Raw genomic sequence first — 22,764 nt, forward strand, 5'->3', positions numbered from 1 at the left:
TCAGTTACACACTCAGCAAACAGAAAGTATATACAACATGCCAGATTTCTGTGAGGTTTACCTGAATATATTCTGTTAGACTGTTGAAAATCTGTTTTGCTACTGTCATAGCTTTGGAGAAATTCTTCTTGCCTGGTTCATCAATTACATCTTTGCCAGAGTAATACCAGTAGAAATCACTGATGGACTCCTGCACAGAACAAAACACAATCATTATGAAATCACTTTTGTGCAGGTAGATTATACTGTGTTTGGTGAACATTATCCCAAGTATTCCATTAATAGCCAGCAATACGACATCGATACAAAATTACACAATTTATGGCAAACTGTACCTGCAGTCGCAAGAGATAATCAACAGTGCAGATGATGATATTAATGGTAGTTGTGCTGCCTGTCTGTGTCCGCAGGTAGTTCTGAAAATCTGCAGATAGACAAAGAGCATTTTACAATCTAGTTTACTTCTTCATTTGTTTTAATGCAAGCTCATTCAGCTTTAAAGGACTGTAGTCGTACTTCAAACACAAGTCATTCTCACCATTGTTGTGACCCTCACAAAGCAGTTGCAAGAAACGGAAGAGGTCGCAAGTGAATTCATCATCTGCCATGACTTTCTCATCTGCAGAAAATAGAAAAAGGCTTCATATTAAATCAAAAATCAAGATATGTTGAGGGACCATATAGGAATAGAATGTCTTTATGTCAATTACTGAAGCAATTTGTCTGTGTGAAAACAGTGTGCGAAGAATAAATAAGCTTAACTTCATAACTTACCATCATCCCTCAATGGATTTTTAGTATGAGACACTGCAATAACCACCTTTGACCGAGTGTTTTTTCATAAGAACTTAAAGAGTGAGTCACACTAAAATAAATACAATTATAATTATAATCATTATAATTATAAATTATAATTAAAATACTAATTAATGTATTAAATGAGACAATGGTGTGATATACAAGACAAGCAAAAATCAGGCAACATGTAGGAGGCGTCAGCATAATATACATGCAGTTGCAGTAATAACACTTACATATCAGACATACAGTTACATTAACGTGTAAATACTAAGCAGACATTAATGCACAGTTATACAGACAGACATAAAGATGTCATTACAGTTAATGAACTCATGTTCTCAGGGCTGAACTGGTCATTTGGAGTTTCACAGAAATCCGGATAAAGTCTTTCTTGCATTTTTTTCTGGTTATGTATAAAATAGCACTGCACAGATAAAGGAAGTAATGCGTTAAAAATCCTACATGCACGATATGATTTCTTTGTGTCTGCTTTAATCCCAGTTCATCACTGAATGGACAAAAGATGAAAAAACATACAAAGACAGAATCATGCACACACCAATGTAGATCTAATGCAGCAGAGTTAGATGTTAAGAGAGGTTGGGTCAGTGTCCATCAAAGATGTAATGTTGAAGGGAATCCATGGAGAGATGTGTTTTGTGAGAAACAGGGAGAGGATATTCTTTACAAGTATGAGGAAATGTAAGAAAATGACATGCTATGTGATGTGAATATTAATTGTGATAATTCAAGAGCTGGCACATCAAAATACAATACAATATTATTCTTATTTTACCAGTTTATGTTTGAGTAACACTAAAGACAGAGTTTTTCCACAGCAATTACGCTAACAATCTGTGCCACAATTTAATAATCCTGACAAATGAAGATTTATACATTTGTTGGATGTTTTTAATCAAGGTTTCACCCACAGTGGCTGCAGTTACATGGACAATATTTCCTCAATCTGTCTGAAATCATTGTGATCAAAGAATGAATGATGAGCATTTACACACTCAAAATATTTAATCACAAGTAACTTTTTACCCCGCCCCCTGAAAGGGAAGCAAGGGGTATTGTTTTTAGTTCAGTTTTTTTGTTTGTTTGTTAACACGCTAGCAGCAAAACTATTGGTTGAACTCATACCAAATTGAGTTTATAGATTACCAGTGACCCAGAATGGATCTCATTACATTTTGGGAACAGTAGGTCAAAGTTCAAATTTTTTATGAATTTTTAAAATCTTCCCATTTACTTATAATAGGCAAAATACATGTGGGATTTGTTGTGCCTGGCAACACTTGTTTGGAGATGTGAGCAAAAATAAAACAAGTGTTCAGAGAACGCAAACCTCCGCCAAGCACCCCAAACAGAGTGCATGTGTGGATCAACTATTTCTTTTTAAATTAAACAGTTTCAAGTTTGTTCCATACAGCAGAAAAGTTGAAGCTTGGTACCAGTCATGTGTATGTCAAATTATATTAAATTCCAATCAATATTTGTTGAGTTATAATGAAAAATGTGTCGTAAATGGGATTTTCAATGTTAAATTGGAATGTCCACAGAGTCCACATTCCACAGTGGATGTGGACAATTTTGTGCCAGATACAAGATATTGTTATAAGGTATGGGTGTATCAAATTGGAGGCTAATCGGAGTCATTATGAATTTTTTATGAATTTTCGAAAATTGCTCAATGATGAGAGATAGGAAAATTTGAGATTTTGTGACCTTGCTGTGACCTTGAACTTTTGCCTACTTAGCCCAAAATTTAATGGGTTGGTCCCAGGGCCTAGGCCTATCTGTGGGTAAAACTTGGTAAAGATGGTTGTAATAGTTTTCCCGTAAAGTTGCTAACAAACAAACAAACAAACAAACACGCAAACAAACAAACACACAAAGCAAAGTGATCACAATACCTCCTGGTGGAGGTAATAAAGTCTCCTTTCCGCTGTTTTGGTAAAAATATAACAGATATAAATATAAATATAACCAAGTGGTGCCAGGCACAACAAACCCCGCCTTTCCAACAAATTGTTGCTTATTTTGGCATTGACCCAGCTGATGTCATCATGTCTATGCATGTGCTGATGTCAGCATATCAATTGCCTCTATATATGTGCCAAGTTTGAAGTGAATTGAAATAAAACTAATGTTTTATACACATTTGAAATTTCACTCATTATGAGTAAATGGGAGAAAAAAAAGAATGAAAAAATTCATAAAAACTTTGAACTCTGACCTACTTTTCCCGAAATGTAACCACATCTATTCTGGGTCACTGGCAATATGTAAATCCAATTTGGTATGAATTCAATCTATAGTCTTGCTGCTACAAACATCTGAAATCTCACCCATTATAAGTTAATGGGAAAAAAAAAAAAGATTTGAAAAATTCATTAAAAAATTTAACTTTGACCTACTGTTCCCAAAATGTAATTAGATCTATTCTGGGTCACTGGCAATCTATAAACCCAATGTGGCATGAATTCAACCAATAGTTTTGCTGTTGAAGTGTTAACAAACAAACAAAGAAACAAACAAACCGAACCAAAAACAATATCCCTTGCCTCCCCTTCAGGACGCAGGGTAATAAGAAAAGGATGATGTTTTCAAAGATGATCAAAATGGGCCCACAGTGTGTTGAGGTACTGTTCTGTGTAATTTTTCCCCTGTTGTTATAACACTATTGACCACCAAGGAGTTCGAAAATCCATAAATCTTTTAACATCTCCAAAAAAAGTGATGTTCTGTTACCTACAGACTAGATTTGTTTTGCTACTGCCATGTTTCTGTCATGTTATCCTGATGTGAATTAAGCACAGAAAAAAAAGGAACAAGTAATTACATGAAGAGACTGAGTTACTGAAGCTATTTAAGGTGATTATATGAGGCGTTTTTAGTGTAACTAGGTTGTTATTCCAACTGTTCGGGTAATCTAAGGGTCCATGTAAACACAGTCAGTGTTCAGGAGTTTTCCAAGAGTAAAGAAAGCCAGATTCCATTCATTGCCTTTTGAGATGAATAAGAAAAGTGATGAGGGTTTTGAGAACATGAAAAGATGGACAGAGGCAGCCAATCCTCTCTTGGTGGAAATTCAGTGTTAGAGAAAGAGAAGATGGCGCAGTAGGGACAGATGACAGAGAGAGAGAGGAATGAGAAACAGAGAGGCAGATGGATAGAAACATGATTTACCCCGATCTAGGTTCAAGTCTGAGGACCATGAAAGGAGGGACAAGGGAGAGGTGGCAGTGATCGTGGGGAAGGGAGAGAGGATCAGTGTGTTGACAACAGTAGAGGACTAAGAGATGAGGAGGGGGAGATTAACAACATTCCATGGCAAAATCATTCAGGTAGATTTACAAATGGACCTCCAGAATTAGGTGACAAAAGCTGGTAAAACAGTTGGTGAAGTCCAATCAACATGTCAAATACTAGATACAGTAAGAAAATGAAACTTCAACTATTCCAAAGTATTTCAATCCAATCCTTTAACTGTGTTAATAATACTTAAGGTTAGGAAGGTAACTATTCAATTAAAATCCAAAACCTTACAGTAAATGTGACAGATGGAAAACATTTAGAGGAAGATGAATCTCAGAAGGTCTTGATTTTATTTATTATTAATTTATGTCATATCTGAATTGATTAATGGATTGATATAGGTATGATATTAAGGATGATGTGAAAAGAAAATACACATCTTTGCACAAACATCACTCGACCAGCCATTTTTGATCTATGCAACTCTACTTCTGACTTAGTAAAGAAGTAAAATAGTGCTGTAAAACATCTTCATATTCGAAGAAATAGAAGCCTTTTGTTTTAGGAAATGTTACCTCTGCACTGAATTAAATGTAATTAATTTATCTGTACATTTTTTAAGCTTATGTACAGTTCTCAGCTCAAGTGAAAACATCCAACTCTAGCGTATCTACCTGAATTCCAGCCACCAAATGTTTGCATGATAAATGTACAAATAAACCACTAATATCATTTATATGTGTAAGTATATGATGATAATATCTAATCAAATGCAATTGTTAGCTGAACTCTTGGCAACTGATAACTTTTTTCATTATCTGTGTTGCAAAGCTGAAAGTTGATATGATGTGCGTATTCAAAAGCCTCTTCAAACGTCCTAAACAATCTAACTACTGTAATAGCAGATAATTTAGATTTGTTAAATAAAAATACTAAAGACAATGGCTGTGCAGTGATGTTTTGCCCCCAGTATCTTAGCACCTGTTGTCTGAGAAAGTAATAGTGAAACAAAGACTACTGAGACTTACTGGTGCCCTCCTCTGAAACCATGCCCAGTCCCTCGGCCTTATTCTGCCTCTCAAAGGCATTTAGATCCAGGACACTGCAGAGAAGATTCATCAGTTTTAGATGCGCACACACACCTCTGTTCATATGAATTCAAGTTACTCGATTATTTTGAGTTGAGTGACTGATTCAAAACTGACCAGCATGTCTGCATCAGTGCTTGGACACTCAAAAAGAAGCCTACATCCTTCTTGTCCTTCAAATACTCCAGCATTTTCTGTCAAAACACAGAAGACAATCCATAAAAAAGTGCATTATTATATGCTATTAGCAATTTGATGTTAGACTGAATATGGTACTGCACTTTTATTGATCTGTCCAAAGCTTTTAATACTGTCCATTAGAATATTTTGTTCAATAAGTTGCTGTCTGTGCTGCCAGCTGCTTCACATCATATCTGTTAGTAAAAGACACCCATGCAATACTATCATCATATATCAGCTCTGCACCTGTAAATATGTTTTTGACCAAAGAGTTGCTAATCCAACACAACAGTTAAGTGTTAGAGTTTTAACTCAGCTGGTCATTTATCAAAAGCTGTTGGAGCTCTGGAGCATTTTATGATATGGTGATAATTATAAAAGCAAATTCAGTCCATTGTTCCCTTAAACAACAAAACGTGTAACGTGATACAGCTTATTGGTGTCTCCCTGAGGATAAAATGCTTTTTGCACACATCTCTTCATACAACTTAAACCTGTTTAGTATGACCTCAAATAAACCATCCTATCACTTCTGGTACAAACATCACATCACCTATTGATTACATGAAAATGTGTATGAGAGACACACCCGTTGAACTTCACTGTTTCCACCATTCAGAATAGAGATACCCAATTTAAGGGTTGTGGACACCATTGGGCCTGTCTCACCTGCAAAACAAAAGCAAAATTAAACAAGTGGTGCCAGGCACAACAAACCCCACCCCTCCTCGCACAAATTGTAGCTTATTTTGTCATCGATCCAGCTGATGTCATCATGTCTATGCGTGTACTGATGTTAGCATAGACACAGACAGCACAGACAAATTTCGGCCACGATGAGTAAATGAGAAGAAAAAAAAATAGATTTTTAAAAATTAATAAAAAATGTTACTTTGGCCTACTGTTCCCAAAATGTAATCAGATCTATTCTGGGTCACTGGTAATTTATAAACCTTATTTGATATGAACTCATCAAATAGTTTTGCTGCTAGAGTGTTAACATACCGAACCAAAAACAATACCCCTTGCCTCCCCTTTGTGCTCTAAAGGTGTTGAACATGATAATCAGCAGAACTACCTTTGCAGGCACTGATCATTTGAAGGACCATCTCTGCAGCCCCGCGATTATGAAGTCTGGACTGCTGATAGAGAAGTCTTTGCTTTTCCATTTCCTTTTCCTGTGGAGAATGCAAACATTATGAGCACAGAGTATTATACAAAGAGAATTTAATTAGATAGAAGGGACCGTTTCAGCCCAAATATGAGCTGGAATAATCTTAAATACTACAAATGTTCAAATGAAAACGATTTCCATTCTATCTATTTACATTCACAGCTTTAACTCATACTCATTCATCTTTCACTCAAGTCCCTGACGTTCATATTGTATTGTAATTACTTACCAGTAAATGGGCCATAAAATGATCTTTACTGTGAAATTATCAATCATCTTACAATACAATTACTAACACAATCATTAGCTTTTTTTGTTGTATGTACAATTACTATGATACTTATTGCATGTTGTTTTCTGTGTTTTTTCACATAATTTACCTTATTTATTAAAACTGGTTGTTAAAATCTCTACCTGTCTCTTGCACACATTTGATCAGTCCACTTTATTAGTTATGGAGTTGTTACACTACTACTTTTTCACGTTTGCCGGGTCGAGCAAGCGTTAGACTACAGGAAGCTGCCCCGATAAATACGCATTTTAGCCATAGCCCATAGTTTACCAAAGTATCTTTAGTGCAGCAGCGCCACAGACACTTTGGGCAAAAGCTGAAATCCTTCTGTATCGGAGATATTGCTTTGACAGTTCAGTGCATGAGCTTTGTTTAAAAAATAGTATGTAATTCTCATGCTTTTGGCTTTACGTGGTCATATGCAGAACAAAAAAATTTGGAATGAATATGCCATATGTCAAAAGAATTTGGCTATCACAGGAATATCTCTGAATATCAGACGGCTAATTGACATTTCTCTGCTCAGCCACATCACAGATCAACTTGTAGCATCCCTCCCTCATAACCCTCCCCCCTCCCTTCCCACCCCACCCTCCCCCCACCCATGTATGCCTGACCATGCTCTACCCACTATGTGTCGTGCAGTTGGACCTCATACCTAAGCTGTTGTCCCTGACTGTCTGATGAAACCTCTTCATGACATATCCACTATGATGCATGTTGGCATGTAGACTATGTGTATAAACACAGAGCTTTATGGTGCATGTTCTACTCTGGCTTTCACTGTAGTCTGTCAGTAAGCTATGTGAGTGGGGAGGGGAACATTGATCAGTTGCTTGCAGTTAATAAAGACTGGTGTTATGAAGGAAATGAGAGATTACATGGAGAGATGGGAAAGAGAAAGAGAGAAAGACAGATGGGACAGCTATATAAACTGGGAGGAATGACATTAATGAGTTATATTTAACAGGGATTTCCATTTAATAACATGTCCAATATCCTATTCAGGCCTTTGTCTTTTCACATGTCCAACTCCCCAGTTTGATATAAGCCTCACACATGTACTAAAAGCTTCTTTGATACATACAGTGAAAATACATGTTGACATAAACATTGCCAGTAGCATAACACTTTTCTTACTTAAGCACTTTAATAGTCCAGGTCCAGCTGCCTCTGACAGTGCAGTCACCACTAAATGTATCAATCAGTTCAGTGTCTCTGACTCATGAACTTGACAAAAGGAATGTCGTGAAGCAGCTGGTGTTGCCATTTAAAAAAAGACCATGAAGTATAAAAAGCTTGGCCAGTGTGGACACAGCAAAACTGGTGGGTAGTCTGGAATGGAAGAGTCTGTAACGAATGGTAGATTTATGTTTTAATAGCTACCACCAAGTACTGGGAGATCTTGTAATGGATTTAGGTTGCAGTAACCAAGGTTATTATTGTTAACGAAAACTAACGAAATGACAAAAACTAGAATTGAAAAAACATTTTTGTTAACTGAAATAAATAAAAACCATAATTAAAAGAAAACAGAATAACTAACTGAAACTGTATCGTGTGCTTACAAAACTAACTAAAATATAAAAGTTATGGATAAAATTCCCTTCGTTTTTGTCTTTGTCAATATTGGATTGATATGAAGTTGATTCATTTCGTTGACTGATTTATTTCGTATTTCCCAATTTTAGCTGGCAGCACCCTACGGCACTTCACGGTCTGTCACTTCTCATTTAAAGTCAGCTTCTCGTCCAACAACATGGAGACTAAAGTTGGGAGAAAGCAGCAGAGTCCTGTATGGGATTTCTTTCTTTCTTCTATGACAGTGAGGAAGATAAAAGATATGAAAAAAACTAAAATTAATATTAAAACTAAACTAAAACTAAGCATTTAGAAAGAAACCCCGAAAACTAATAAGAACTAGCAAACCTGCTCTAAAAGCTAATTAAAACTAACTGAATTAGAGGGAAAAAAGTCAAAACTTAATAAAAACTAAACTATAATGAAAAATGCCAAACTATTATAACCTTGGCAGTAACTACCACTGACTACTTTGGAAAAACACTCACCGAGATTTTTCTGACTACAGAACTTTATCCAAAGTGTTTTAAGTTGCATATCAAGCTAAGTTGGTTGGTGATTACAGAAAATGTAATTATCATTAGTATAATGATTAATATTTTAATTCTCATTATTGTTGGGGTTAATTTTACATTAAGTTAATTTAAGATAATTAGACCCAATCCAGATTAAAGACCAGCACATTTTAATAATTGCAATGGTTGTAAACTTTGAGTAAATTTTTGTTCTTTCAACATATTTTTAAAGAACATCTTTGTTAACAAATAAAGCAACAAAGCTGGATTGGACCTTCTGTTGGACCTTTGTTAAGTTTCTATCTTCAGCAACTCATAAGCACGGAGTCCAACATACAAACAGGGAAACAAACATGGACAGAACAAACAGATATAATGAAGACGAGACAAAGAGAAAGAGGTGTGGGTGTGAAATAATGTGCCAATGATGAGGCCACTCAGTGCGTTGAGAGCTACCGCTCCACTGTGTTCCTGGTCCCCAGCCCCTGGTCGCCCATTACCAGTTCTGACTGTCGCACCTCAAAGGACATCTCATCCTCAGCATTTTCCACCATTTCCTCTCCCCCTTCTTCTTCCTCACCAATATGGCAACTCTAAAAGTGTCAAGAATAAAAAGAATTATTAAAAAAACATCAGCATTTCAATGTATATTCTGAACACTAGTTCAAACCAATATGTTACGTTGACTCACCTTTGCCATAATATCTGCATATGCCATATAGAGATGGTCTGTATCAAGTTTACTGTGATAATAACAAGAGAACACACCTATAACTTCGTAAAAACTTGCACAAAATGTAATATGAAACTAATGATGTTAAATTTTTATACCACAATCCGGAATTCCATTGCCTATCTAACCTTTTTTCTGTTAGAGCAGTGCGACTGAAATGCAGAATAAGTTGGTGGAGGGGATCTGGCTTTGTTTCTTTCTCCTCTTCCTCATCCCCCTCCTCTTGCTCCATTGCTTTCTATTATAAAAAGAGAGAGATCAAGTAAACACACAAAATATTCAAAAACAGAAAATGGATGCGAAGATGTGATATGACACTTACAGACAAGTCATCTATCATCCTGTCTTCAAAGGAATAACCCTCAGTGTGAAGCCAGTTGCGTTTGTAACCTTCGAGGAACATGTTTGAAGCTCTGTGCCTGCAAAACATATAATAAATTGTTATTTTCTGCCCCATATCTTATTTTGTGTTAATTCTGGGACAGATGCAACCTTCTTACCTTGGAATGTTGTATAGTGGTGTCATTCTAAAGCAAGCCACCACAGCCCTGCGTCTCTGCTTGGATAACAGTTTGTGCCAAACCATCTTTTTGGATTTAAACGGATGTTCTGTCTGTTTAGGAAAAGGTACATATTAGTTAAGTTGTAAAAAATAATTGCCTCAAAGAAAATATATCATTACTTTGAAAATGTAACTGTTTAATGTAGTGGTTACTAAACTGTCTATTTTATGCATCCTCACTACCAAAATTTATGTCATTTATTGCCATAATTTTTACATTTTTACTCATCCTTTCACCATCAAAAGAATGAATCACAATATCAATCACAGATAAAAAGACTGTCAGCTATTGCTTCTGACACTGACAGTTACTGTTGACCACAGCAGCACATCATCACCAACTAACACTTAACTGAAACAAACAATTCAATTCCTGACAGACTCACACACACTGATTAACTTTTATGCTGCCAAAATACTGTCTTTATTTTCCATTTCTTACATGTTACACATCTCCCTATATCTTTTACATCATTTTCATCTTATGTGTCTTTTATGTCATTTTTTTATAGTGTTTACATTGCTCTAGTCTTTCATTCTTTTGTGTTGTTTTCATCTCATTCTTTCAGAGTACACTCTTCTTTGTGCATCATATTACTTCATTATTATCATTGTTGTCATTATCATGCAATATTATCTTATTACATACGTCACTTTGCCTGTTAGGAAACAAATAAAAACAGCTTTGTGACCCATTTTGTGTCCTGACCCTAAGTTTGGAAAGGCAGGATTAATGGCCGAGTTTGCAAAATGTGCTCCATAAATAGCACTTTGAAAAGTAGTAGTAATTGAACTAGAACTTATTTTCAAGGATGAAGGACTAATTATGTGTAGGTCATCTAAATTTTATTGTGCTTTTTAAGAATTATTATTTGTTTCATTATGGTAATATTCAGTACTTGTTCAGGTATTTGTTTGAAATGTACAGTCGCGGAAAAAAATTATTAGACCACCCTTGTTTTCTTCAGTTTTTTGTTCATTTTAATGCCTGGTACAACTAAAGGTACATTTGTTTGGACAAATATAAAGATAACAACAAAAATAGCTTATAAGAGTTTAATTTCAGAGCTGATATCAAGCCATTTTCCATGTTTTCTTGATAATAACCAAAATCACTTAAGTTCTTATATCAATAGCTATGGCATTGTACTGACAAAAACAGTCCTTTTAGGCATTCCATGTTTTCTTTTCTGTCTGTTTTAGTCACATGATACACACAGGAGCAAGAACCTGATTGCATAACCATTGTTTTTGATGACTTTTCATGGTCTAGTAATTTTTTTCACAACTGTATTATGAAGCTTTTCCCTCATTTGTCTTGTGGTTGAAGAGCAGAATTGTTTCTATGCAAATAAAAAAATGTGTACACGTCAAAATAACGGCATATACACATTTCCCATTTGCACTTTACACATATTTGTATCTGGATAACCTTGAAATACTGTGCAAATATTATTTTCATAAGCGTAGTATGAATAAGTGCAGTAGTAACGATGGTTGCTCACCACTTCAAGGTGGTAAAGGACTGCAGACACCTCCTGCACTCGCTTCACAACTTTCACAGGGGCATCAGCGTCTTCCGCTTTCCCTGCCATTTCTTTGTACAGGGCCATTTGCCAGCGCATGGATGGGTTGTCCACCTTTTATACAACACAGGGGCACAGAGCAAAGCTGCAAAAACTGAAATCCAGATGATTATGTTGTCAGACGTAAACGATAATACCTTGCCTTGAAGATGAAGGTTGTTCTGCAGAAACTCTCTTACTTCTTCATCTGTATCTCTCTGAAACACACAGTAAACTACCATTTATAAAACACTGTCTTGTTTTTGAAATACGAAGCACTTATGATATGGATGATTACGCCTTCACAGATTTATTGGTTACTGAATTACCCTACAGCATGTGCTTAAAAAAATTTTAAAAGTGTGAATATGTATGCCTTTTTTTTTTTTTTACCACAGTCATGCTGTTTTAAAGTCAGAAAAAAATCTACCAAAGAGTATCGGATCTTGGCCAAGTTGATTAGCTCCTGATCAGCTGGAGAGCACATGTTGAGTCCTATGGGAAGCATCTTTTTCAAGGCAGCCACAATGAGTGACGTCTGCACAGAGTAACGATCTCCTCGTTTCTTCTTCTTGGTGCGTTCTGCATCCGAGCCGCCACCCTAAGGACAAAAACAATGAGCCAAAGAGCATTCACAGTATCCCATATTATGGCAGAGATGCAACATCGCAGTTAAGACTGTTTTGTATCAAACCCAGTGGAGCTCTGACTGAAAGCCGAGCGGTCGCCCTCATGGGTATAAACCCGCATTAGCAAATTTTGTCCTTTTTTCCCGTAATGTCACAAATGACTGAAAAACCACCACAGCAAATTTGACTGCATATCTGCTACATCACATTAAGTAAACTCAGCATATGTATATTTATCCAGCATGTAATGAAAATCAACACAAATGGTTGTGATTACTCTCTAGTGTTACTATCTTTATACTTCTGGAAAAAAAAAATACTGTGATCTCTCCATGTAGAAATAACCAAGATTATTGTCTGGGGGTTTCTGCTTATATATGTCAGTGCCATGGTGTGTAAAAATTAAGGAAAACTTCTCTAAGCTTAGACTGGTAAGTAGAGGGTATAGTGAAAATGTGAGGGCACAAAAGGGGTATAGCTGGTTTTGGGAAGGTATTGTTGAAAGGAGTGGGTCTCACAGAAAAGTGAATTAGTCCAACTGCACTGATAAATCATGCAAAAGAAAAAAATGTCATTCAAGTAATGTCAAGTAATAGCCCATTTGGCATTCCAAGAACATAAAATACATTTCAGCATTGCCTAGTTCAAAGTTAACATATTAGATGATGTTAGAGAATAAAACATTCCACATTAGTAGATACTTACATCTAATAACAGAAACATGTTATAAACACACAAACAAACTGTCTATGGCATATGTCCATGTGCTCAGCTACTGAGTTCAGTCCTTCTGTTTTCTGCTCTTTCTGGAGTCCTCCAAAATATGCAAATGTATGTGAGAGCATACAATATATAAATGCTTTTACACTATGTTTAGTCTATTAAATGCATGCTCTATATACAGGTCATATGTACAGTATGTGCAGGTGGAGATAAGAGGATGATACGGTGACAGCCACCTCACAAAAAAGCACGATGCAGTTACTCAAGAAATTCACCTAAAAACTTGACAGCTGTACTGATGAGTGATATTTAGAGTGATATTTATACTACTACTGAACACACAGACAAAATAAATATCACAGCCACATAGTACTAAGTCCACCTCATGTATTCTATGGACTTCAACAAAACTTAAATTCTAATTTAGTGTTGTTTAAAACGGTATGACTTTAACAAATCCTGCCAAAAATTGTTATTATCTGTTGTCAAGTATCAGATAATGTCAGATTCATGAAGTGAGACTATAAGAAAAAATAAAGAGGCCAATTACAGTTTTTTAGTGCTTCACTTTAGGAGTTTGTTGTGTTGTCACTCTCAAAACATATAGAGTACAAGTCATTTCCAGTTAATTAATAAACACTGATATGCATCAGCCACTTCTTCAATTTAGTGCCAGATGCAAGTGTGTTATGAAAGAATAGTTTAGAGGAAACAGGGTGCAAAGCATTTTGAGGACAACTTCAGATAAGTGTGAATTAATGTATTGGTTAAGATTATGGTAATACTCAGTACTTATGTACTGAAGTGGGAACCTGGCAAATGTTACCATCTGCTTCTGCGATACTAAGGACAAAGATAAGTGTTAGTGGGTGTGGATACCAGGGAATGTGAAGGAAACTTAACCATGATGTGCCATGGCATTTCCAGGGAGGAGAGAAGAAAGAGCACAGAGAAGACTAACATCATCTCCTAGTGGTAAAAAGCTGCATTACAAAAGCTACATGTCAACCAACCTTTAATGAAAAGAAACAACAGACATACTAAAGACTCCAACTCATCTATGATCAAAATGAGCAAACTCAGTGACAGGATGATGGCACTGTGCTCTCACTGTCACATCAAACTAGGTGTAAAGCCCAGTGCCATGAGCCCAACTTTACAGCTGAGTACTTTCATCAAACGCCTCGAGACTCCCCTCCTCACACACTGGCAGGACTGGGACAGCCCACTAGGGGACATCCCTATTGTCCAGTGATCCTGTGTGAATATCCCTTCCTTGTTCTTATTTCTTACTCCTCCTGTGTGTACCTTTGCACTACATTATATAAATACATGTGCATGTGTGTGAGTGTATTATATTAACAGTGTGAGGAGAAATGTTCCAATCTAACTTTGTGTCAGTCCTTAAGCTTGTACAACAGGACAGAGGAGACTAATGACAGTGTAAGTGGATACAAACTGCATCTGTTGCTCCTTTGAACTAACTTCTGGCTGGCAATTTCATATTCTATTAATATACACAAATAGCTACATATTTATAGCAATGGCAAATTCTCAACTCAGCTTTGATCTACTCATAATAGCCTGTAATACATTCATGCCTAAGTAGATACAGCTGCATGTACAAAAAAAGTATCTGACACTGGCACTAAGTGTGTTGGGTCATGTCTCTCACACTGGAACATATTTATGTGCATTTTGGTGGGTGGGTGTGTGTTTGTGTGGATCAGATGTGCCAGTGTGCAGGAGAGGTTGATGAAAAGCTCCCCCAAAGTGAGGTGCCATGCGGTCAGCACAGCGGTCGTGCAGGAACAAAGTCTAACCTCTGAGTCCCCGCCCTGGAAACCCAGCCGCAACCCAACAGAAGAGGACAAGGGACAGCCAGAGAGAGAATAATGTTAACAAAACTGCTATCCATCTAAAACTTAAACCTCCAAATGGTTGTAATGAACTTAGCTATGTTCTACCGAGCCCAGTTAAGAGGAAAAAGTACATATAAAAATACTTTTAGCGAAAATCTAAGAATTGAAACAACTTCATAATTTTGAGCTTACAATAACATTTAAAATGGTATGCCCAGTAAAAATACTACACAAGTAATTTCCTCATTGAAATTGTACTTGTAAGTACAGTAAACAGTACAGTATCAAATCAGCATTATACAGTAATCTTCATATAACTTTACATAATATAGTATTTATCAATAAGCTAATGATGATTGGCTGAAAATAAGTGGTAAAGTTAGGAAGCACAACTTTAATAAATGACAGATGAAAACAGCAATAAAAAAATTAAATTCTGAGACTTTACCATCAACGCAGGCTTTTACTGAGTTACCTTGCTCATTTTGCTCTTGCTGTCAGCAGTGAGAAAAGACATGTTGTTGATCTCATTCATCACCACAAAGTTTTGCTCTTCCCGTTTGAAATTCTGCAGGTAAAAGAGAATAAACATCCAATAAGGGATGAGATGATCTATTCTGGTCTGTTCAAAAAACAAACAAACATACTCACATGAGATTTGGACCAGAATATAAAGACCTCTCCAACCATTCTGAAGAGTTCTTCTGCATCTGGATCTGGACAGGTCAGCCATCTTGCCCTGGAGCCAAAAATAATTTCAGGGATTCCATAAAGGTATGTTCAGGTAATCAACAAGGTATAAACATAAGTGCATAATACTGTGTTTCTGAGATCTTCATGTAAGTTTATGATGGCTTGCTCTTGTTTATAACTTCAATGTACCTGTTGTTGTCCACATAGCGGATGAGGAGAGGGTAGAGAGCATACAAATCTCTGCAGAGGACAGCAAATTCATCACGTATAGTTCCATCCTCCTCATCACCCTCTGATTTGCCCTCCATCCGCAGATGGTCTTCTTCAGCCACCACCTTTGATGTTCGTTTCTTCAGCTTCTCCATTGTAGGAATAAAGTGAGACTTGAGCATTTCTGGTTTTGCCCTGCTCACAATTGGCTGTGAAAACACTAAAAGAAAAAGTAATAAAAAAAACGGCTAAAGTCATCTCTATTGGTGAGCATTAACAAAGTGTGTTTTACAAACTATCAGTATCAGCAGAACCTGGATCTGATAGAGGCCTATAACTAATCCAAGGAATTATTTTGACTTGGAAAATACAGCCCCAATAAGAAAATGTTGGAATGGTATTGAAAATCAAAAAAAAAAAATTAAAAAGAACACAACAGTAACATGTACTTTGACTTGTAGTTCACTGTCAGACAGTATGAACACTACATAATTAATATTTGTCTGATCAGTAATTTATAAAAATAAGATAAGATAAGATAAGATAAGATAAGATAAGATAAGATAAGATAAGATAAGATAAGATAAGATAAGATAAGATAAGATAAGATAGACTTTATTGATTCCACCATGGGGAAATTTCTGTTGACAGCAACAAATACAACAATAAAGTCCAGGAAAGACAGAAAACACACTTGTGAAACAAACATATAAAGAGAAAAAGGAAGATTTAAATTTATATATTATGTACATATTTACAATGTATTTGCACATGCACATGGTATAAAATGGGGGAGGGCGGTACTGTGAACTGTTGTCAAGGCTGATAGCTGTGGGGAGGAATGACCTGCAGTATCGCTCCTTCTTACACTGGGGGTGTGAAAGCCTGAAGTTGAAGGAGCTACTCAGGGCCTCTCCAGTTTGATGCAGGGGGTGGGAGAGATAGTGAAATATACATACATTCTGAACATTAAGGCCATAAAAAGTTGGATCAGGGTCAACTATGTGATTCGAAACAGGTGATATGAAGAGGTAATTGTACTCGGGGGCGGCCATGGCTCAGATGGTAGAATGGGTCCAATAACTGAAGGGTTGGCGGTTCGAATCCCACTCTGTCCATGTGCTGTTGTGTCCTTGGGTAAGACACTTCACCCTCTCTGCCTCCAGTGCTGCTACTCACACTGGGGTATGAATGTGTGTGAATGTTCGGAGGGGTCGTAGGTGCAGATTGGCAGCCATGCTTCCGTCAGTCTGCCCCAGGACAGCTGTGGCTACAAGTGTAGTTTACCACCACCAGAGGGAGAATGTGAGAGCGAATGAATAATGGATCCTCTCTATGCGCTTTGAGTATGCGTTCATAGAAAAGCGCTATATAAATCTAATCCATTATTATTATTATTATTGGTAAGAAAGCAGTATCCAGTAAAGTCCTGACAGTGTTACATTTTTTTCAAAGGAAGGGTGTGATGTTGTTATTAGATCGACATTTAAAATCCACTCAGTGGATTTAACAGAGCTTACCAGCCAACCTCTTCATCCAGGAGGCCTCATCAATACCCAGGTTGTTGACTACAATTTTCATGATGCTTCCCAGCAGCTGATTGAGGTGCTCTGATGTCACATCAGTGCAGATTCTTCCCTCCATCTCAGGGAAGTTCTCAGGTCCTCTCTCCCACCAGCGAGGCAGGTAGTTACACAGCATAGGCAACGTGATTTCAATCACATGTGGCATCTCAGTGTAACGAGCCCCTGACTCTGCTAAGTCCCCTATCTCCTTTAGGAGAATATCCAGCTCTGGGATGTCTGGACACAATTCCTGGACCTCATTAGGGAGACCCAAGACTTTGGCATTCATAAGAGGAGAAAAGAAAATTCACCTTAGTTTGTTACACAGAGATAAGATTTGTGCAAAGGGTAAATTACTCACTGGCTCGCTCTCTAGGTGTCTTTGTTGTGTAGACAGAGAAGGCATTGAACTCATTTAGATGTGGCTCTAAGTAGGCCACTGGCATAGCTGCTGCAAGGTGAGCCAAACACTCCCCAAGAGCCGGCCGCTGCCTGTAAATACACAGGACAAATGCAAACACACTCACTCAGATGTTCCCTTTTAATATAATGTCGGCGCCTGAATGTATGCAGGTTTACCTCTCTACATGTGGATTTTTGACGGTTCCTAAGGAGTATATGCTACACATAATGCGATAGCATGACATCTGTAGGTCATCCACTGGAAAACAATAGAACAGAGACAGGTTGAAGAAACAAAAAGAAATCTGAAACAGAATAATCAATTGAAACTGTTAAGAAAACACTTACACATAACATCATCTCCAAACTGGTGCTGAGCAATGTGGTCAAACAGGGATGTAAGAACTGGGAGCAGGGCGATGGTTGTGTAGTTAATGTTCTGAGACACACCTTTTACTTGCTTTAAATAGAAAAAACACCACATGAAAGTTGACCCAGGAGATTTAAAGTCTTTTTTTGAGCTTATCGATGTGTGCAACTCTATTAATATTACCTGATTGCCTTTAGACACTTTGCCCAGTTTGAGGTTCTCTACCATTTTTTCTATATCATCAGCTGCACTTTCAAAAAATGATCGTAGTCCTGCTTTCACAATTTCTGGCCCAGACTTCATTACTGTCCTAAACAAACAAATTAGAAAAAAGATACACTGAGAACTAAAGAAAATAAAATGCTTCTTAGGTGATTTTAATGCTATCATAATGGAATTATGTCTTATGAGAAAAGAAGGAACCTTGCATCCAGTGACCGGGCCAGAATATGGAGACAGTTTACAATTGCAGAAGCATCCGTCCCTGTACATGCAAATACAGGTATGTAAATATTATCACAGTAAACACCTCACAATCTATGAATCATCTGCAATGTCAAAACAAGTGAGAATTGTCTATACTCTGACTCTAAAATGCTGAAAAGGGTGGAAAAAAAGGTCAGGGGTGAAAAGCTGATATCTCACCAAAGAGAGAAACTCTGTGTCGCACCAGAGCAGACATTTTACAGAAGATACTATGATCAGAAGAAAAGGAAAAGGAAGGATGAAAGGATGAAATTAGAGGAAAAATAAAAAGCTGATAAAGTAGCTTGAGGACATAACAGCTAAATTACCTTGCTATCATTTCTTTTTCCTTATTGGAAGAATGGCCCCCACTACCCAAGACTTTTGCAGGTGTAGACAAGAAGTAGAGGCAGTGGTTTTTAAAATACTGGTTGATTAATGGCATCAGGATCTGAGAAAGACAAGTTCACACAATCTGTGACTTTATAGCTTAATTTAGAAATACAATAAACACAGGTTCTGTACAGCTTATAATAGCTTTACCTTGGCAAAGAATTTGATTTCCTGTTCATGAGGAGACTTCTCCACTCGTCCACTGCTTACCACAGCCTCTGTAAGACACAGTATCAGTATTGACAATATATTTACTCCATTATACATAAATGCAATTCTAATCAGTGTTACAGTATCTGATTCCTTCCAGGTTGAACAGTACCAAGATGAGCAATGAATTCCTGGGCAATTTCCATCCACTTCAGCAGCTTCTGCAGAAATCCGTATGCAAATCTCTTTTCAATGGATGAAATATCTGATTCCATGTCTTTCAGGCCCCTAAGGTGAAATAACATCAGAAAATAGAAGAAAATGTTTACTCTTCACCAACAATCCTGTTTGCATGCTTTTTCAAAGTGTAGGTCATGATCCTTTGTGATTTTTTTCCCTTTTTATTCTTAAAAACACAATTTATCAGCATATTAATGCACTAATATGTATTCATTATGAATTTACTTTAGTGAGTTGCAGAGTAGCATGGCTGTTGCATTAGCAGATATTTGTTTTTTATTTAATCAACTTGTATGTAACTTCATCTGCTCTAATCTTACTCTAATCATGTTTACATTCCTTGAACGGGTCAGTTTTCTATTATCACTTAATGCGGCTCAACTGAAATGTTAAACTGTATTTATCTAATTACATCTAATGCTCAGGCTGAATTCCCTAATGTATCACCTTGTGACAGCATATCCATTAAGCTGCAGGAACTTGAGGAGTTCGTAGGCCTTCTCTCTATCACGTGCCTTTTCCTTTGCTGTTAAAGTGTCATAGGGCACCAGCAGAGGATGTGTTCCACCTCCTAAAGTACAAAGATCAGGCCCACAATCAAGACAGTCACTAGATCAAATTGTAATATCCTTCTTTTTAAGTTTCCTCTACAGAATATCTTACCTTTTGCCTGCAGCTCCATCTTCTTCTTCCGTCCCCAGGTGTTATGGTAGTTTTCTGCCAGTTGCTCTGCCATAGACTGTCAACACCGATAGACTGTAAGTACAGATACTACAACCATAGCAGAGAAATATCAACAATTTATTACTGTACCTGAAGATCTCTTGAGAGAGCCATGTGTGTGATGTCAATGGGCTGTGGACTGTAGCCATGGCTTGGGTCATAGGTGGCCTAAAACAAAATGAATAATTAATATTCAGTGTTTAAATAACTCACACCAGGTACGTAATAGCTATGAAACCACTGTACCTGAGCAGTCTGAGAGATCTTTCGTGTTGCCGCTGTCTTCTTCTTGTCTGACTCTTCATCTTCCCTAGCTTTATCTATGGTCCACTCCCATGCAAGCATGGCTTTGACTGACTCTTTAATTGGCCAGCGATAGATCTCTTTGTCCTGTTAGAGGGACAGTCAGTATGAGCAGTGAATGGACAGACTGCTGAAAGAACAGGAACATTCATTGCACAACAATGAACCTACCTTTTCTGAGAATGTTTTATATGGTCTGAGCATGGGGTGAGTTTTTGCATTTTCATCCAGCACTTCTCCATATGACCAGTTATTCTGAATCTGAAAAACATATGTGCATCAACTGTATTACAGCACAATTCCTATGCTTTGCAGCAAATCTATTTGAGGTTTTATTCAAATTCATATTTCTGTTTTATGGATAATGGTTTTAGAGTAATAATATTTGGTGGTAAGTATAAGAAGTACCTTTTCAAAAGCCCATTTGTCATGTGTGTATTCAGCATATTTGTTGATAAAGGGGTCCAGTCTCTCTGGAATGATGGTGCTGTGGTTGGAAGCAGAAAAAGAGTAAACTTTTCTTTAACTGTGTTTAATAATATCATCCTAAAGGTGACAAAATGTCATAAAACCCTCTTACTTTGTGGTTTCTACTGGTTTAGGGTCAAAGTTTCCCTCTGCATCTACTGAAGCTTTTTTCTCAGTTTTAGATGAATAACTGGCATCAACGTAGTCAGGAGGAATGGCTCCAGCTATGGCGCAGATGCAGGGCATAGAAATTTTGAAGATCTCAGCATCAAATTTCTGAAATCACAAAAACAAGACATTTAAATATGATATTTCTGTTTTTAATGTATAAGAAAAAACATTTTAAAAAAGTCTCACCTTATGAGCCAGTGATTCAAAGATTCCCCAGAAAAGCTTGCGGGTTAAATGCAACTCCTCTTCTGAAGCCACTCCGAAGTTTGCCCAGCCATTAGGGAGGCAGTAGTATTTCCAACAACGCTCATAGTGATTGGTCAAAAGCTACATAAAATGGTGAAATTAGAGTCAAAATGAATAAAAGAATCAAAAATGTTAATGACAAACTGTTAAATAGGCCTCATACCTTCAGTGGCATTTTGGCATACTCATTAAGAATGGGCACGTCAAACACTAGGCGCCTCAACAGGTGTTGAAGCATTGATGGACGTAGATGTCTGAGAAATAAAGACAAAGGAGCATACTTATAGAAATTCTGAACTTTCTTCTTTCAGTCAAGCAGCAATAAATGGTATAAAAAAGTTTATTGTGTGGTAAAACTGACTTGCATAAAGCCATGAGGCACTCTTCAATGATGTCTCTTTGCGCCTTGGTGAATGCTCGGCCGCGGGACAAACGGTAGATTGTGTGCAACATGGAGTCGATCATTATGGCTCGATGGTCACTACCAGCAAACAGTGGCGCACACTTGGTGATGAGAGGCAACACAGCAGAACACAGGTAGCGGTTCAGAGCCAGGGCCATCTCTGTGGTGCTGAAAGCAGCCTGGGACAGACAATGTAGCAATGAATCGACATGCTTCTTAACAGGCACGGTTACTGTTCTCCATCCTAAAGCTCCCTTGTCTTCAGACTCACCGTGTCCAAAGAGGCAGCAGCCCTCATATCAGGCAGAAAACCCACTTCCAGAACATGGAGCAGGAAATCCTGGTTGTCGATACCATACACTCTGTCTAAGAACAGCACCATGGGGGCCTTGTGATCTGGTACAAAACTAGCTGACATCTTGGGTTCAATGATGCTGTTGTCTGAAAACAACAAAAGACAATGTGTAGAAGTAAATACAAACAAGACTTAAAGAGGGAAAAAAGTAGCGAAGAAGCTTCCAACAAAGATACAACAAACAAAGACATTATAAAAACCTTCAATCAGCACTAAATAGAAGCTAATATATTATGTAAATTTAAATAAATGCATTAAATATCTGTAACCTTATAAATTCAGATGTTACCTTTTCCAAAAGCAGGAATCTGAACAGGCAGACTAATGACACCAACCAGATCTTCAATGGGTACGAGAGACCTAAGAATGGCTCGGATTCTTAGTGCTTCACCCTTCCCAGCCTGAATCAACTGCAGGAAACAAAAAATATTCTCTTTAAAGAGATATTAATCTAGTTTTCTTATATTTGCTTTTTTCTTTTGCTAATATGTCTGATAGATAAAGAAAGTGTTAAGTAGCTTACATGCATTTCTGGAGCACAGCGTCCAAGCAAGTCAATGAGAGCAGAGTAGAAAGACATGATGGCATTTCCAAGGTGCACCCTGTTCTCCTCATGCTGTTCCTCTCCTCCAAACCTA

General features: G+C 37.2%; 1 protein-coding gene across 1 annotated transcript in view; it reads right to left on the minus strand.

Moving 5' to 3' along the window:
* The window catches only part of LOC115433333 (ryanodine receptor 1-like), a 52,473-nt gene that overhangs the window by 10,397 nt on the left and 19,312 nt on the right, over positions 1–22,764 (minus strand). The window contains exons 46-88 of the mRNA XM_030154683.1: positions 22,650–22,761; positions 22,416–22,536; positions 22,043–22,212; positions 21,730–21,950; positions 21,532–21,622; positions 21,309–21,449; positions 21,064–21,227; positions 20,892–20,970; positions 20,655–20,744; positions 20,427–20,570; positions 20,271–20,348; positions 20,121–20,196; positions 19,905–20,028; positions 19,390–19,505; positions 19,218–19,285; positions 19,004–19,125; positions 18,855–18,904; positions 18,633–18,693; positions 18,393–18,519; positions 18,188–18,299; positions 18,017–18,098; positions 17,799–17,929; positions 17,393–17,713; positions 15,852–16,092; positions 15,621–15,708; positions 15,445–15,537; positions 14,931–14,945; positions 12,186–12,356; positions 11,914–11,973; positions 11,696–11,830; positions 10,129–10,241; positions 9,951–10,047; positions 9,757–9,866; positions 9,587–9,638; positions 9,396–9,488; positions 6,412–6,511; positions 5,923–6,002; positions 5,271–5,347; positions 5,094–5,167; positions 3,997–4,014; positions 539–619; positions 336–424; positions 62–190 (exon numbers count right to left, since the gene is read on the minus strand). Of these exons, the coding sequence (XP_030010543.1) occupies positions 62–190; positions 336–424; positions 539–619; positions 3,997–4,014; positions 5,094–5,167; positions 5,271–5,347; positions 5,923–6,002; positions 6,412–6,511; positions 9,396–9,488; positions 9,587–9,638; positions 9,757–9,866; positions 9,951–10,047; positions 10,129–10,241; positions 11,696–11,830; positions 11,914–11,973; positions 12,186–12,356; positions 14,931–14,945; positions 15,445–15,537; positions 15,621–15,708; positions 15,852–16,092; positions 17,393–17,713; positions 17,799–17,929; positions 18,017–18,098; positions 18,188–18,299; positions 18,393–18,519; positions 18,633–18,693; positions 18,855–18,904; positions 19,004–19,125; positions 19,218–19,285; positions 19,390–19,505; positions 19,905–20,028; positions 20,121–20,196; positions 20,271–20,348; positions 20,427–20,570; positions 20,655–20,744; positions 20,892–20,970; positions 21,064–21,227; positions 21,309–21,449; positions 21,532–21,622; positions 21,730–21,950; positions 22,043–22,212; positions 22,416–22,536; positions 22,650–22,761 (4,717 nt within the window). The remainder of the gene's footprint in view (positions 1–61; positions 191–335; positions 425–538; positions 620–3,996; positions 4,015–5,093; positions 5,168–5,270; positions 5,348–5,922; positions 6,003–6,411; positions 6,512–9,395; positions 9,489–9,586; positions 9,639–9,756; positions 9,867–9,950; positions 10,048–10,128; positions 10,242–11,695; positions 11,831–11,913; positions 11,974–12,185; positions 12,357–14,930; positions 14,946–15,444; positions 15,538–15,620; positions 15,709–15,851; positions 16,093–17,392; positions 17,714–17,798; positions 17,930–18,016; positions 18,099–18,187; positions 18,300–18,392; positions 18,520–18,632; positions 18,694–18,854; positions 18,905–19,003; positions 19,126–19,217; positions 19,286–19,389; positions 19,506–19,904; positions 20,029–20,120; positions 20,197–20,270; positions 20,349–20,426; positions 20,571–20,654; positions 20,745–20,891; positions 20,971–21,063; positions 21,228–21,308; positions 21,450–21,531; positions 21,623–21,729; positions 21,951–22,042; positions 22,213–22,415; positions 22,537–22,649; positions 22,762–22,764) is intronic.

Source organism: Sphaeramia orbicularis, chromosome 14 (genome assembly GCF_902148855.1).
Source record: "Sphaeramia orbicularis chromosome 14, fSphaOr1.1, whole genome shotgun sequence".
Lineage (NCBI taxonomy): Eukaryota > Metazoa > Chordata > Actinopteri > Kurtiformes > Apogonidae > Sphaeramia > Sphaeramia orbicularis.